Genomic DNA, 16,186 nt, shown 5'->3' on the forward strand with positions numbered 1-16,186 from the left:
TCAACTGTTTTGCTCAAGGCTAGCACTCTACCAGTTTGAACCACAGCACCACTTCCAGTTTTCTGGTAGTTAATTGGAGACAGAATCTTCTGAACTTCCCTGCCTAGGCTGGCTTTGAACCACAGTCCTCAGATCTTAGCCTCCTGAGTAACTAGGGTTACAGGCATGGGCCACCAGTGCCTGGCTTATATAAATTTTTAAACAACATATTCTGTGAAGATACAAATAAGTAATAGAGGAAATGAGTATTATTGAAGTATATTACAATTGTGTATAGTAATATCACAACAAAATGTTCATATTGTACAGTTAGTATGCACTAATAAAACGTGAGAGGAAATAATCTTGGATTTTAGAAAAAGAGACGATGGTTACCTTTGGAGTTTGTGGGCTGGGATATGGAGGTTTCTGGGAAAAGGGTACAAAGGAAGGCTTTTGGGATGCCAGTATTCTTTTCTTTTGTGCTGACACTGGCGTTTGAATGCAGAGGCTGAGTTTTTGCTCAAGGCGTGAGCTCTACTACTAGAGTCATAGTTCTTGTAGGTTTTTCATGGCTCATTGGAGATCAGAATCTTATGAACTTTCTGATGAGGCTGGCTTTGAATTCTCAAATCTCAGCCTCTTGAGTACCTAGGATTACAGATGTGAGGCACTAATACCCAGCTAAGGTTCTGTTTCTTAATCTAGATATGAAGACACAATGTCTTCATTATGTGACAATTCTAGAGTTTGTACCTGTGTAGGTTGTGCTGTGATGATTTGCACACCTGAATTTATATACATAATGATTCAAGAAAAAGAGTACTTTAGAAAAGAAAAACCACGTACCAATTTACAGATCTCCCAAATCTCGATGTCCTGTGAATCTTCCAACTCTGGATTAAAGATTACAATCACTCCTCTCAGGATGTCTTGTACAAGGCTTACCCAGGAGTCCCACATCGGGGCCTTGTCTTGAGGAAGGTTGAACTCTGACTGATAGCCATGATCATAGAGCATCAGTGACACAAAGTCCATGGAACTGAGCTGTTGGAGGCATTGCTGCAACTCCTGCAGCATGACCCGGAAGAACAGAATTCCTGCCCGTTGAACTTCCCCTAATTTTTCTATCTCTGAAATAACAGAATGGCATTTCACATTGCTGTTCATTTACATACATTACTTTTCAAAGGGTTCTGAGCCTAGTCTAACATATATGGTTATTTTTTAGGCAAATTTTATGTGAACAATCAACTTTCTTTTTTGCCAGTCTTGGGGCGTGAACTCAGGGCCTAAGCACTGTCTTTGGGCTTTCCTCAAGGCTAGTGCTCTACCACTTGGGCCACAGCACCATTTCTGGCTTTTTCTATGTATGTGGCATCGAAGAATCCAACCCAGGTCTTCGTGCATGCTAGTCAAACACTACCACTAGGCCAAGCTCCTGGCCCCTCTTCTTTTGATGTGAAAGCAAAAGAGAAATAGAATTACACCTGATGCTGCTATTAAGGAGGCGTCTTTGGGAAAAGATAAAAACTTGAGTCTTATTTTATGTATGTATTTATTTTGTGTGCTGGTATTGGTGCTTGAATTATTCAGGGCTGTGGCTCTCATCTGGCTTTTTTAACCTGAGGTGTGCCATCATTTGAGCCACACTTCTACTTCCAAAGATTTGGGTTTCAGAATTAGGTCTTAGTTTGAATCCATCTTCTCACCTTTATGAATATGCTTTTCCTCTTTGATGAGAATGGGGCTAATCCCTACTTCCTGGAAGGCTGTGAAAATTCAACGGGGTGTTATACACAACAGCGCTTAATCTCAGAACATGCATAAACATGCATTTTTCTTTTAAAATTTCATTTCTTGTCTCTCTATCCTTTCTCTTTCTGTCTGCTTCTTTCTCCACTCCCCTCTCTTTTTGCCAGTATTGTGGTTTGAACTCAGGGCCTTCGTGCTAGTCCCTTAGGTTTTTTGCTAAAGGCTGGTGCTTTACCACTTGAACTATAATTCCACTTCTGGCTTTTTGGTAATAAGAGTGTCAGAGACTTTCCTGCCTGCACTAGGATTACAGGTATGGCCATCAGTGCCTGGCCTGCTTGCTTTCTTTTTGCTGAGATGGAGTCTTTCTATATTGACTAGGCTGGTCTTGAACTCCCAGGCCAAGTATTCTTTCTGATTTAGTTTCCTAAATAGCTGTGGCTTCAGACTGGCACCACCATATTTTTTTCTTCTTTCTTATCCAATTCTGTATAATGGCTAGAAATTTTACTATTTAATCCCATATATGTTCCTGAAATCACTTCAATTCTAGCTAAGAGTTTTTATATGTTCTTCTACCCCAAGCTGGTATTTTGCTAAGAGGATGTTGAGTTTGGGGAACTGGGGTTTATTTGGTTGTGGATCTGCTGCTAGCTTGCTTTTGAGTCTTGGGTAAAGCTTTGTGGGATTAGCTAAAGCTTTTTTTCTGTAAAATGTGATGTTCTTAGGGCTTATTGCTATGTAATATTGTGACAAAAGCATCCAAACCTGGGTTTCAAATTCAGCTTTCACTACTTGATCCTTACTTTCTTTGAACTCCACTTTCTTCACCTTTCAAATGAGATTATGGTAAGGTCCTTTGAAAAGATTTATTGAAAGTGCTTAGGTTTATGGCTCAGGTGGTAAGGCACCTGGCAGAACTGGCAGATACCAAGTTCGAGGTCTGGTCTAAAAAAATGCATCAGAAACAGAGACCAAGTCCCAGTCTTGGGGGACAAAAGTGCATTACATCAGGGACAGTTCCCAGGCCCAGAGTTCAAGTCCCATGATGGACAAAAAGAGAAAAAGAAGAAAAAAAAGTGCTTGGCACAAGATGAGAATTTATTAATGTAAATTTAGTTCAATTTGTGTATGTGCATTCACATGCCCACTGGTACTGGGATTAGATCTCATGGCCAGAACACTGTCCTTTAACTTTTTCACTCAAGGCTCTACTGCTTGAGTCACAGCTCCACTCTGGTTTTATTTTGCCAGTTAATTGGAGAGAAGAATCTCATGGGCTTTCCTGCTCAGGCTGGTTTTGACATGCAATCCTAAGATCACAGCCTTCTTTGTAGCTAGGATATAGGCATAAGTTAATGGAACCCAGTGAAATGCTACTTCTATCTTGCCTTTATGAATTCTTTCAGTTGTAAAATGACATGGCTCTAAGACAGATAAAGTGATTCCCTGCCCTTTGCTGTCATTTACAGACTATGTGCATCAGGTTAGAACTGCATAATAGAATTCATTTCACATGGAGAGATCTATATACAGAAAGAATACATTTTATCCAATGTATCTTCTAGGTGTTAGAAGCATGACTACAGTAGAAGAGTATTTTCTTAGTAATCATAAGAACGCAGCTTTTAAACCCCACTGCTGCCACAAAAGTAAGCACATCAAAGAGAAAATATATCCCTCATCTCAGTCTCTGATTTCTCTGGAAACCATGAATCCAGCCTGTCACCACATTCATAATACCTAAGATGAGGTTTTTCGGTGTGTCTCCAGTTAATTCATCCAGTAGTTCATAGCAGGAAACTTGTATCATCTTTGTCATTTTCTGTAAATCTTTATATTCTTGAAAAAATAACATCCTCATCTTGCCAATATTAACATCAAGGATTCCAAAAGCCTTTCCTGTTTTTTCACGAAGTGGAATTATTATGTGGGTTTCTCCACAGGCAGAGGCCAATATAACTTCTGAACTGTCTGTACACTTAAAGAGGAAATCTCTGAAACCAAACCCAAAAAGCATGAGGGTATTAAGCATCAGGCTGATCACAATATCTAACTCACATATGTTGCATTATTCTCTATCTTGTATGCCTACCTCAGCCCACCAGTCCATATATTGCTGTTTCATTTGCATGAAACACTGCATCCGTTGATATTCAATGCTTCTATCTTTAGCTGGGCTCAGCTGGGTCAAGCTTTCTCTGATCTCTTTGTGTGTGTGTGTGTGTGTGTGTGTGTGTGTGTGTGTGTGTGTGTGTGTGTGTGTGTGTGTGTGTGCTGGTCCTGGGACTTGAACTCAAGGCCTGGTTGTTGTCCCTGAGCTGCTTTTTGCTCAAGGCCAGAACTCTACCGCTTGAGTCACAGTTCCACTTCTGGCTTATTTTGGTAGTCCAGTAGAGTCTCAAAGACTTTCCTGCCCAGGCTGGCTTTAAATCTGGAACCCTTAGCCATCTGAATAGCTAGGATTACAGGAGTGAACAACCAGCATCTGCCACTTTTTCTGCTCTTTCCTGACTACCCACTGTAAAATAATAGAATCTAAGTCACTCTTCATTATAAGGCTCTGCTTCATTTTCTCTACCATATATTTATATAGTATTGGTGTTCTGCTCCTATGTGTTGGTTGAGTGTTAGAGTGAATGACACACGTGTTTGGTTAGGTTCCCTAGAAGCATACCCTGAGGCAAAGATGCAAACAATTGATGGAGGGAGTGCTCTCTGGAGATACTTGTGAGGATCAGAGGCAAGCAGTGTAGGGAAAAAGAGAAGACAAGTACAAATGTAATTTTGGTTTAGTCCCAGCTTCATCCCTAGAGGGAGATTACAGAGGTCAATTGCACCAAAAAAAAAGTCCTACCTGGAGGCAAGGAAGAGTATCTTGCATGCTAGCACTAGTCAGTCATTTGCTCCACACTGCTTTGAGTGTTGGTGGTGATTTGGGGTGGTAGGAGAATGTTAAGATAACTCTTAGGTACCTACTGGGGAAGGAACCCATCACTCAAAGGCACTCTAGGGAAAGTTGCAGTGTGAGGGGTTGCTACATACAGCAGTACCTACAGCAGCCAGAAACAAAAGGCATTCTGGGAATCTGGACAGAGCAGCATCAGCATCTGTTTCAGTGAGATTCAGGTTTTTATGGAACTGAGTTTTTCTCTAGTTAGGGTTGTTCTGTATATTCTTTATGCTAGGGATTATAGTATACGAGTTACTAAAACTTATAGGATTAGCTGGGTGCTGGTGGCTCATGTAAGCTATTCAGAAGGCTGAGATCTGAGGATCAAGATCCAAAGCCAGTGGGGACAGGAAAAGGGGGGATTCTCTTATCTCTACTAAATTACTATAAAGGGCCAGGAGGCACGGCTGAGTGTTAGAGTGCTTGCCTAGAATGCACAAAGCTCTGGGTTCTATTCCTCAGTACCACATACACAGAAAAAGCCAGAAGTGTTACTGTGGCTCAAGTGGTAGAGTGCTAGCCTTGAGAAAACCCAAGGACAGTGCTCTGGCCCTGAGTTGAAGCCCCAGGACTGGCAAAAGATAAAAATAAACTACCATAAAAATTGGAAGTAAGCCAGGCATCCGTGGCTCACACCTGTAATCCTAGCTACTCAGGAAGCTGAGATATGAGGATCAAGGTTCAAAGCCAGCCCAGGCACAAAAGGACCTGAGACTCTTCTCTCCACTTAATTTCTATAAAATGGAAAGTAGGGCTTGGCTCAAGGGTAGAGCAGTAGCTTTGAGCTGGAGAGTTCAGGGACAATACCCAGGCACAAAGGTAGGGCATAAGCCTAGAGCTGAAGAGCACAGGGACAGCACCCAGGCCGAGTTCAAGCCCCATGACCCACAAAAACAAAAACAAAAAAACTGGAAGTAGGTGGGTGTGGTGGCTCATGCCTGTAATCCTAGTTTCTCTGGAGGCTGAGATCTGAGAATCAAGGTTCAAAGCCAGCCTGGTCACAAAAGAACCTGAGACTCTTCAATTAACCTCTAGAAAATGAAAAGTGGGGGTTGGCTCCAGGGTAGGGAGGTAGCCTTGAGCTGAAGAGCTCAGGGACAGTGCCCAGGCCAAATTCAAGCCCCATGACCCACAAAAAAACCCAAAACAAAACAACCCTGGAAGTAAAGCTGGCTCAAATGGTAGAGTGCTAACATTCAGCAAAAACAAAGCTCAGGGACAGTGCCTAGGCCCCGAGTTCAACCCCAAGACTTGGCAAACAAAACCTTCTAGGATGCAAGTAAACTGACTTTTTCCTGCATGTTAATTAAAAGTAATAAGATTTTAGAATGAATAACTTAGTGTATAATTAGCAAAGAATTAGTATACTAATAAGAGGTAGGATTATGTCTTTCAGATCTAGCTCACCCCAAGGGATGTGTTCTGGAAGTCAGATAAACATACACATCTCATACCTGAAGATGCAGGACTTCCTGCAGATGGTAGGAGGGCTTGTGTGGATTTTTGTTAGACCCTTGTATTCTACAACCATCATATTGCGTAACACATAGTCTGACTCCTGAAAAGAAGAGGAGATTTCATTTGAGAAGAATAGTCAGACATCAGATTCTCACTGAGGCTCTTTAGAACACAGAAAGGAAAAAAAAAATGAAGTTTGGATGTCCTTCAGCTTTAACACCTGTGACACTGTAGATACTCTCATTCAGGCACAATATGTTCCATAGGAAAACATTTTTCAAGAGCATATGGCTTTAATGTACAAATATATTTTTTAAAACAATAGTGATAAGGGCCATGAATTTGGCCTAGTGGTAGAGTGCTTGCCAAGCATGCATGAAGACCTGGGTTCAATTACTTGGTATCACATACATAGAAAAAGCCGGAAGTGGTGCTGAGGCTCAAGTGGTAGAGTTCAAGCCTTGAGAAAATCCAAGGACAGTGCTCAGGCCCTGAGCTCAAGCCCAGGACTGGCAAAAACAAACAAACAAACAAACAACAACAACAAAAACAATAGTGATAAAACCTGGGGGAGGGTATCAATTGCATTTCTGATGTTAGAAGTATGTTGACAGCTGGGTATGGCAGATCTCCCACATAACCCTAGCTACTTTGGAGGTGGAGCTTGGGAGAATCATGATTCAAGGCCACTCCAACCAAGAAAGTCCACAAGACTCCAGCTCCATGGGAGAAACTAGGCATGGTGGTATGCACCAATCATCTCAGTTATGGTAATGCCTAAATAGATGTACCTTGGTGTAGGCCCAGGAAAAGCAAAAAAAAAAAAGAGACACTTTCTTCAAACCATTTACCCCTGAGGTACAACTCAGGGATAAAGCACCTGTTTGGCAAGCAAGAAGCCCTGAGTTCAAACCTCTGTACTTGGGAGAAAAGAAAAGTGCATTGTAGAATGTTTAGAAATATAGAAAAGCCCATAAAAACAAATAACTATAGTTTCCAGTGAGGTCTCTGTCCCCATCACTGCACCAAAACTGCTTTTTATTTATTCTACAAAAGTTTCAGGGCTGGGAGGGTGTCATAATGGTAGAGTGCTTGCCTAGCATTCATGAAGCCCTGGGTTCCATTCCCTAGTACCATGTACACAGAAAAAACTGGATGTGGTGCTGTGGTTCAAGTGGTATAGTGCTAGCCTTGAGAAAGCTGAAGGACAGTGCCCAGGCTCTGAGTTCAAGACCCAGGGCTGGGTAAAAAAAACAATATATTTCATTATGACATTGTATATAATGTGCTTTGATCATACCAAAACTTTTCTAATTAAGGTTATGTTCTTTTATTTGCAAATTCATTAGTTAATCTCAAGTCCTCATCAAACCCAGGCCTTTTAGCATGGCATAAGTAAATACTGTAATCAGTGAGCCATGTTTCCCTAATACATGCAACTCACATGTATGCATATTCATGTTGGTACTGGGCTTGGCTCTTCTGCTCAGCCAGCATTCAACCATTTGAGTCCTGTCTCAGTCCAGCTTTTTTCGCTGGTTAATTGGAGATAGAATCTCTCAGATTTTTCTGAAGGGTCTGGCTTCAAAACTTGATCCTCAGACGTCAAACTCCTGAGTAGCTAGGATCACAGGTGTGAGCCACAGGTGCTCAACCCCAATATATTTTAAATATTAAGAAGACATTAGCCATTAGGAACTCTGCTACACAAAAGAGGTCTAATACTTCCTAGCTTTACCTACCTTTTCTAGGCTGGGCTCAACAAAGTACGTAGTGATGGAGGTGATACCAAATGTGATATTATGGAGCCAGCGGATGCCAGTGATGATCGTGTGTAAGATGTGCTCCCTGCTGTGAACATAGTGATAGGCTGCACTAAAAGTGTTGGCAACACCCTGTGAAGACAAGATTCAAATTGCATTTTCTCCTTAAGCTAGAAAGCTAATTAGTAATGCATTACTTGAATTATCCTTTAAATTCATGATAATCTGCTACCTACAATATAGTTCAAATCACTTCTTAAAAAATAGCATTCCAGGAGCCGGGAGTTTGGCCTAGTAGTTAAAGTGCTTGCCTAGCATGCACGAAGACCCAGGTTCAATTCCTTGGCACCACATATATAGAAAAAAGCCGGAAGTGGTGCTGAGGCTCAAGTGGTAGAGCTCTAGCCTTGAGAAAGTCCAAGGACAGTGCTCAGGCCCTGAGCTCAAGCCCAAGACTGGCAAAAAAAAAAAAAATAGTATTCCAGACTCTATAGTACAAAAAAAGAGTCATCAAGAAATCAAAGGGATACAGGTCCACATAACATTTTGTGCTTTATGTAGTCACCCAGTGAAATTTGTGGCCTGTACTATCAGAGCATAGAATCAGAAAAATAAGAAAAATATTTTATGTGTATACTAGTACTGGGGCTTGAACTCTAAGTCTAGGCACTGTCTCAGCATTTTAGCATAAGACTTTACTCTTCCACTTGAGCCTCAGCTCCACTTACGGGTTTTTTTTTTTTTTTTTTTTGGTAGTTAGTTGGAGATGGGAGTCTCATAGACTGGGCTGGCTTCAAACTACAATCCTCAGATCTCAGCATCCTGCATAGTGAACATTACAGGTATGAGAAGGAAAAACAAAGTCAAGATTCCAGACGTGGGTAGATTTGTAGAAATTGCCCTAATCTGCTGCTATTATTAATTTCTGCATCTATGGCTATTGATAAAATCAATAGTACAAGATATTCTTGTTATGAAGCCTGCAACAGGCTAATTACTATTATTCCTATATACAAAAAGACACCTTGTTTCAGGGCTGGGAATGGTGGCAAATGTCTGTGTAAGGCTAGTACTCAGGAGGCAGAGGAAGGAGGATAACAAGATCAAGGGTCAGCTTGAACTATGTAGTAAGTTCCAGGCACCCAGAGTTGCATAATAAAACCATGGTTCTTAAAACACGACAACAGAGGCTTTATTTCAGAGAATGGGTGGGCAGTTCATAGAATCTATCTATAATCTTTTAAATAAACTCTAGGAAAGCCAGATTCGGTGTTGTGGCTCAAGTGGTAGAGCGCTAGCCTTGAGAAAGTTCAAGGACAATGTTCAGGCCTTGAGTTTAAGCTCTAGGACTGGCAAAAAAAAAAAAAGAAGGAAGGAAGAAAGGGAGAAACTCAGGAACCATAAATTCATACATATGTATGTATTTGTGATTCAAGCCATCTAAGGATAACTCAAGGGCCTTGATCTTTAAGGGCAGGAGAGCTGATTTATAATTTACTTGGACATGCTCTCTGACAAGACTATCTATAATTTACCTACTAACAACTCCATACTTCTTCATTTTTCTCAGTAATATCTGTCTCATATATTCATTTGACATGAGAATGATCTTATCACTAAAAATATGTCCAGAGAAAGAGACCATACCACTCTCCTCAGCCATCTACCCAGGAAATAGGAACAAAAATGTAAAATTATGGTAAATGAATACAAAGAACCAAGACTTGCAGAAGAACATATGATAAGCATGCACAGCAAGCTTATGACTTTTTTTTTTTTTGCCAGTCCTGGACTTGAGCTCAGGGCCTGAGCACTGTCCTTGGACTTTCTCAAGGCTAGAGCTCTACCACTTGAGCCTCAGCACCACTTCTGGCTTTTTTCTATGTATGTGGTACCGAGGAATCGAACCCGGGTCTTCATGCATGCTAGGCAAGCACTTTAACCACTAGGCCAAACTCCCGGCCCAAAGCTTATGACTTTTTGATGTACACAATAGCTTGTCATCTCCAGAAAGGGTTGAAATCTTCTTTTACTACAATTAATATCTGTAAGATTAAGCCAAAGTTCTTGTAGAAATGATTTGCTTATTTTAGTATTAAAAGCATCTATATTTTTATGATCTAATTTGAAAACATGAATACTCAAAAGTATTTAGGCTTTTGGGGGGGTCAAGGGGCTGAGCTCTGCAGCTCAAGGCTATCACCCTCCCCCTGGGGCTGGGCATTGTTCCTGAGCTCTTCAGCTCAAGGCTACTACCCTACTCCTTGAGCCACAGCCCCACTTTTCTAGTGATTAATTGGAGATAAGAGACTCATGGTCTTTAGTGCCCTGGCTGGCTTTGAACCATGATCCTCAGATCTCAGCCTCATGAGTAATTAGAATTACAGGCATGAGCCACTGCACCCAGCTCTTTTCTTTATTTTTTTATCTTAAAAAATTGTAACCCTAGCCAGGTACCACTGTTCATTCCTATAATCCTAGAAACTGAAGAGGCTGAGATCTGAGGATCTTAGTTCAAAGCCAGCCCAGGGAAGAAGGTCTGTGAGACTCTAATCTCCAATTAGCCACCAAAAAGCCAGACATGGAGCTGAAGTTTAAGCAATAGAGTACTAGCCTTGAGCAAAAAAACCCCCTCAGAAATAATACCCAGGTCCTGAGTTTAAACTCCAGTATTAGTGTGCGTGTGCATGTGTGTACACACATGCACACAAACACAGTTACACTACAACCAACAACTATTGGAACGCATATTGCATTTATTTTTGTACAAAGAAGAAAGAATCTATAGAGAGCAACATTAATAAAATATATATTCCTTTTTTTTTTTGCCAGTCCTGGGGCTTGAGCTCAAGACCTGAGCACTTAGGGCTTTCTCAAGGCTAGAGCTCTACCATTTAAGCCACAGTACCACTTCCACCTTTTTCTATGTATGTGGTACTGAGGAATAGACCCCAGGTCTTCATGCATGCTAGGCAAGCACTTTACCACTAGGCCAAACTCCTGCTCTAGTAAATATATTCATTCTAATGGTTTATGTTACTTTGTGAATCTTAGTTTAATTCTTGGATCTGTTTCACAGCATCAAATTTGATTCCTATAATTAATGTTGTGAGACACATATTAACAATAATCCCAAAGATGTTGGAGCTTGGATGTGCAACTGAGGCTGAGTCCTTCCATAAGAAATGAGGGGAAACCTTTCTCAAGACTGACACAAGGAAGCGGAGAGTACATGAAGACATTGTCTATATATACAACCTTACTTTCTGGCTTTGGCATTCATTTCTGAAGTATAGAAGAGACTCTTACTGAAGATTCATATGGTTTTACTTACTTGATAGAACTTGATCTCATGAGGAAGGAAGATGTTTATTTCATTAGGATCTCGAAGAGTATCAATAGCCAAGACCCCAAAGATCCTCATATAGACATCCTGAAGAGGCAGAGCCAGGAAGGACCCATTATATTCATCATTATTGCGGGTTTTGTTCCAAAAGAAGATGTTCCCATGATACTGAACTTGGGGTACGTGGATCGGTATGCCTTCATCCACTACTGTAAAGCTGAGAAGAAGGGATAGAAGGATGTGGGGAAAGACCAAGGTGAGGCTTTAAGTTAAAGCAATTCTTTTTCTTTTGCCAGTCCTAGGCCTCAGGGTCTGGGCACTGTCCTTGGGCTTTCTCAAGGCTAGTTCTCTACCACTTGAGCCACAACACCATTTCTGGTTTTTTTTCTATGTGTGTGGTACCAAAGAATCAAACCCCGGTCTTCGTGAATGCTAGGCAAGCACTCTACCACTAGCCAAACTCTCAGCCCTAAGTTAGGCCAATTCTTGATCCACAATTTTGGGTATACAAGTAAGAGAAATCAAATTCAGATAAGATTATCAGTTTGGAGCTGGGAGTTTGGCCTAGTGGTAGAGTGCTTGCCTAGCATGCATGGACACCCAGGTTCGATTCCTTGTACCACATTTATAGAAAAAAAGCCAGAAGTGCTGTGGCTCAAGTGGTAGAGCTCTAGCCCTGAGAAAACCCAAGGACAGGCCCAAGCCCAGGACTGGCAAAAAAGATTACCAGTTTAGAGGGCATGATAAGGAAAACATTTTACAGAACTACCTTAGGGCTGGGGAGCTCAATGGTAGAGCACTGACCGGAAATGTGGGAGGCCCTAGGATCAGTCCTCAGTGCCCAACACAAAAGAAAAAATGCAAAAATAAACATTTCAGCTCTTAACAGAAGAGCTATATAATCCAGACATAGGAGATAGAACATATGATGTTGATATTGTGACAGTGATAGCTGTAGTTATATATAGTGTCTATATAGTTTTGGACACTATAGCTGATATTGTGACACTGAGAGTCTCACGTGACAAAACATTGCCAGAGTAAGCTCTAGAATAATCAATAAAAACACCTAAGACCACATGCTCATCAGGTTCTACTGTAGAACCACTGGTAACTTGAGTTTCCATTTTTTTCTTCTGTCAGTCGTGGGCTTAAACTCTGGGCATTGAGCTTTTGTGTTCAAGACTAGTACTCTACCCCTTTGAGCCACTTCACTTATTATTGTGGTTAACTGGAGGTAAGAGTCTCACAGACTTTCCTGCCCAGGCTGGCTTTGAGCCACGATCCTCAGATCTCAGCTTCCTGAATAACTAGGCTTCCAGGTGTGAGCTACCAATACCAGGCTGAAACTTTTTTTTTTAATTGAAGCAGCTCGCTGGGATTTGGATGCTAGTTTACTTCAAGAGGAGAATTATTTCAAAATTAATATTCTAAAAATAGTTTTCTGGAAGTATGAACCCAATTTGGACATGTTCTTACCTGATTCCCTTCATGTCCCGGTAGAGCACTTGGTTCAGTACAAACGGAGCATCATCTAGGGTACAAGCCACATTCCTCAAGAGAACCTTCCCTCTAGATGGCAGTAGCACATTTTCTTCTAAGAGGGAAATGTGAGCGCTGATCTTCTTGTTTCCATGGGTTTCAGCGTCCTATGGCAAAACATTTCTGACCATATATTTGCCAATAGCTAAATACTCTTCAAATCCCTTCACCGGGCAATTTGGGAACCTTTCACCCATACTTTCATTTTAATAACTAATGGATGTGGACAGTATGTTTCTTCTATGCATCTAGACTGCTTTGCAGAGCATCGAACTCAACTAAAACAAACTTCTCACATCTATTTAAATCGGAAGTTTAACATTTAGATTCCTTTGAACCACCATCCTATTTTCCAGGTTTCAGTAGTGAGAAACATTGGTTTGAGAGTGCTGAAGAAGGAAGATGACTTCAATTTTACTCATCTCTTGATCATCTCAGTTTGTGATTGTGAAAAAAAATATGCTTTGGAAGAGCTATGAAGGTCGTTTGGATAGTCAATCTATGTCACTTCAGGAAAGGATTTCTTATAGCCTTACTGACTTGTCATTTTTCAGACTTTCTTTTTTTTTGTGGGCCTGGGTATTGTCCCTGAGCTCTTCAGCTCAAGGCTATCACCCTGTCACCCTTGAGCCAAGCCCCACTTTCCATTTTCTAGAGGTTAACTGGAGATAAGAGTCTCAGGTCCTTTTGTGCTTGGACTGGCTTTGAACTTTGATCCCCATATCTCAGCCTCCTGAGTAGCTAGGATTACAGGCCACCACACTCAGCTTGATGTTTGAATATTCCCTTTCTCTCTCTCCCTCTCTCCTTTCCTACTTCCTTTCTTTTCTTTTTCTTTCTCCTTTCTTCTTTCCATTCTTTTTCTCTCCCTCCCTCTTTTTTTCTTCTTTTTTCTTCCCTTCTCTTTTTCTCCTTCCTTCCTTTCTTTCATCCTTTATCTCTCCCTTTTTCCCCTCACTCTCTCTGTTTGTCTCTCTCTTTCCTGAGCCTGCTGAGTAGCTAGGATTATCAGCATGCACCACCAATGCCTGATCTTGGATTTCTTTTCATGGCATTTTTTGTCTTTTACCTTTATTCTTTAGAAATCTATGGAGTAATGAACAAATATGTAGTATGATATCTCTTTGAATGCTATAGATCTCCAAAGCAACTCAGAATCAAAGCGGTTTTTTTCATGAGTAGTCTCCTGGTCCTGATCTATTTCCAACATTTCTAGCATTGGGAAATTCAGCCATTAAGGAGATGATTCCAGGGGTGGGGGCATGTAGCTTAGTTGTAGAGTGCTTGCCTAGCATGCATGAAGCCCTGGTTCAACTCCACATAAAACAGAAAAGCTGGAAGTGGCACAGTGATAGAGTGCTAGCCATGAGCAAAAGAAGCTCAGAGACAGTTCCCATGTCCTGAGTTCAATCTCCAAAAAGAGATGATTTATGAAGCAAGGCAGCAATACCCATCTATTTTCATATGTCCCTTCTAGTTATTGAACATCTTTCTCCTACTTATCACTTTAGAAGAAATACCTGGGTGAGGACTTTAAAGGTCTCAGTGTACACAGGTTCCAGGGATACCCCACTTGTCTCTGCAGCAAATTGGATTTGATGTAGCCATTTTCGTCTTGCAACATTCCTCAGACTTTCAACTTGGTTTCTCTCTAAATTATCCAGCAGAAATTCTATAACACTTTCTAGAACTTCATTTTCATCTCCTGTGAGCTCAGAGACAACTAATTCTATGTATTTCTCAAATTGTTTTAAAGACAACTTCACCTCTTGATCAGGTTGTGCTTCTGGAAACTGGATGTGTAGTTTAGCTGAAAGACATAAATACAAAATTAAGAACTCACCAAAAGGTTATTCATCTGCGGGAGAGATTTTCATTCTCCTCTTAAAGCAAACTGAAACCTTAACTGCTCTCTGTGGAAAACAAATATATGAAAGGAATCTCTGAGCCCAACTCTACACTAATCTCAGTGGGACTCCTCTTCAAAATCATCTTCCATTTTGCTCTAATTCTACCACTTTTCCTGGTGAAACTCCAGTCTACTTTGACTCTTCTCCTTTTATTTGCCTTTCCATAGCCAATTAACCACCTAATCTGTCCGATTATTTTTTTGGCAATGTATTTTGTGACCTTTCCTTTCCATTTTTTTGTGACCCCAGGTTAGTTTTTATTGCTATAATTGAATTAGTAATCTACTATAATTGAATTAGTAATCTACATGTGCAGCACATGTTTGTAATATTAAAGACCAACGTGCAAGGGCATAAGAAAGTAATAGCAGTGGTAAATTTAATTAACCTTAGGCATATATGGAACCATCATAATGAAATAACTGTACATTGTTTACAACAACAATATAACAATCCCACAATTTAGCTGGGTGCTGGTGGCTCACACCTATCGTCCTAGCTGCTCAGGAGGCTGATTTTTGAGGATTTCAGTTTGAAGCCCGGTTGGGCAACAAAATACCTGATTAGAAGTATGGCTTAATAGGTAGAGTGCCAGCTATGACTGAAAGTGCTAAATGAGAGTGCCCGGCTCTGAGTAAAAGCTCCAATACTGGCACACATATACAAAATATTCAATCTCCAACATAACTGGAAAAAACTAGACTGGAGGCATGGCTCAAGTAGTAGAGAACCAGATGAGTAAGCATGAGGCTTGGGATCAAATATTGCACCATAGCTCACATCTGTAATTCTAGCTACTGAAGAGGCTGAGATCTGAGGACCATGATTAAAAGTCAGTTCTGGAAGAAAGGTCTCTGAAATACTTATTGCCAATTAATCAGCAAAATGTCAGAAATTGGCATGTGGCTCAAATGGTAGAGTGCCAGCCCTTAGTGAAAAAGCCAAATGAGGAGAGTCTTGGAGTTCAAGCCCCAAATAAAACCCCTTGGTAGAGGTCAGCAACAACACAAACCCACAATTTGCACTAGTTCGAGATCTTACCATATTTTTTTTTGGGGGGGGGGCCAGTCCTGGGCTTGAGCTCAGGGCCTGAGCCCTGACCTTGGACTTTCTCAAGGCTAGAGCTCTACCACTTGAGCCTCAGCACCACTTCTGGCTTTTTTCTATATGTGGTACCGAGGATTCAAACCTGGGTCTTCATGCATGCTAGGCAAGCACTTTAACCACTAGGCCAAACTCCTGGCCCTGATCTTACCATATTTTAATAAGAATTATTTGCTCCAGTACCTTAATTCAATTCAGGCCTTGTATAGCTTGCGCTCTCTCTCTGTCTCTGTCTCTGTCTCTCTGTTTCTCTGTCTCTCTCTCTGTCTCTCTGTCTCTGTCTCTGTCTCTGTCTCTCTCTCTCTCTCTCTCTCTTCCTTCCTCCCTCTCTCCCTTCCTCCCTCCCTCCCTCCGTCTCTCCCGCATGCTGGAGGTG

General features: G+C 41.1%; 1 protein-coding gene across 1 annotated transcript in view; it reads right to left on the reverse strand.

Annotated features, from left to right (window-relative positions):
• Efcab5 (EF-hand calcium binding domain 5) overlaps window positions 1–16,186 on the reverse strand; it is a 77,557-nt gene that overhangs the window by 15,698 nt on the left and 45,673 nt on the right. Inside the window, exons 16-22 of the mRNA XM_090351510.1 lie at window positions 14,317–14,606; window positions 12,734–12,903; window positions 11,243–11,471; window positions 7,888–8,040; window positions 6,142–6,245; window positions 3,478–3,731; window positions 829–1,112 (exon numbers count right to left, since the gene is read on the reverse strand). Coding sequence (XP_090207636.1) covers window positions 829–1,112; window positions 3,478–3,731; window positions 6,142–6,245; window positions 7,888–8,040; window positions 11,243–11,471; window positions 12,734–12,903; window positions 14,317–14,606 — 1,484 coding nt within the window. The remainder of the gene's footprint in view (window positions 1–828; window positions 1,113–3,477; window positions 3,732–6,141; window positions 6,246–7,887; window positions 8,041–11,242; window positions 11,472–12,733; window positions 12,904–14,316; window positions 14,607–16,186) is intronic.

The sequence above is a fragment of the Megascapheus bottae genome, chromosome 17, assembly GCF_031878675.1.
Source record: "Megascapheus bottae isolate mThoBot1 chromosome 17, mThoBot2.hap1, whole genome shotgun sequence".
NCBI classification, from domain to species: Eukaryota; Metazoa; Chordata; class Mammalia; order Rodentia; family Geomyidae; genus Megascapheus; species Megascapheus bottae.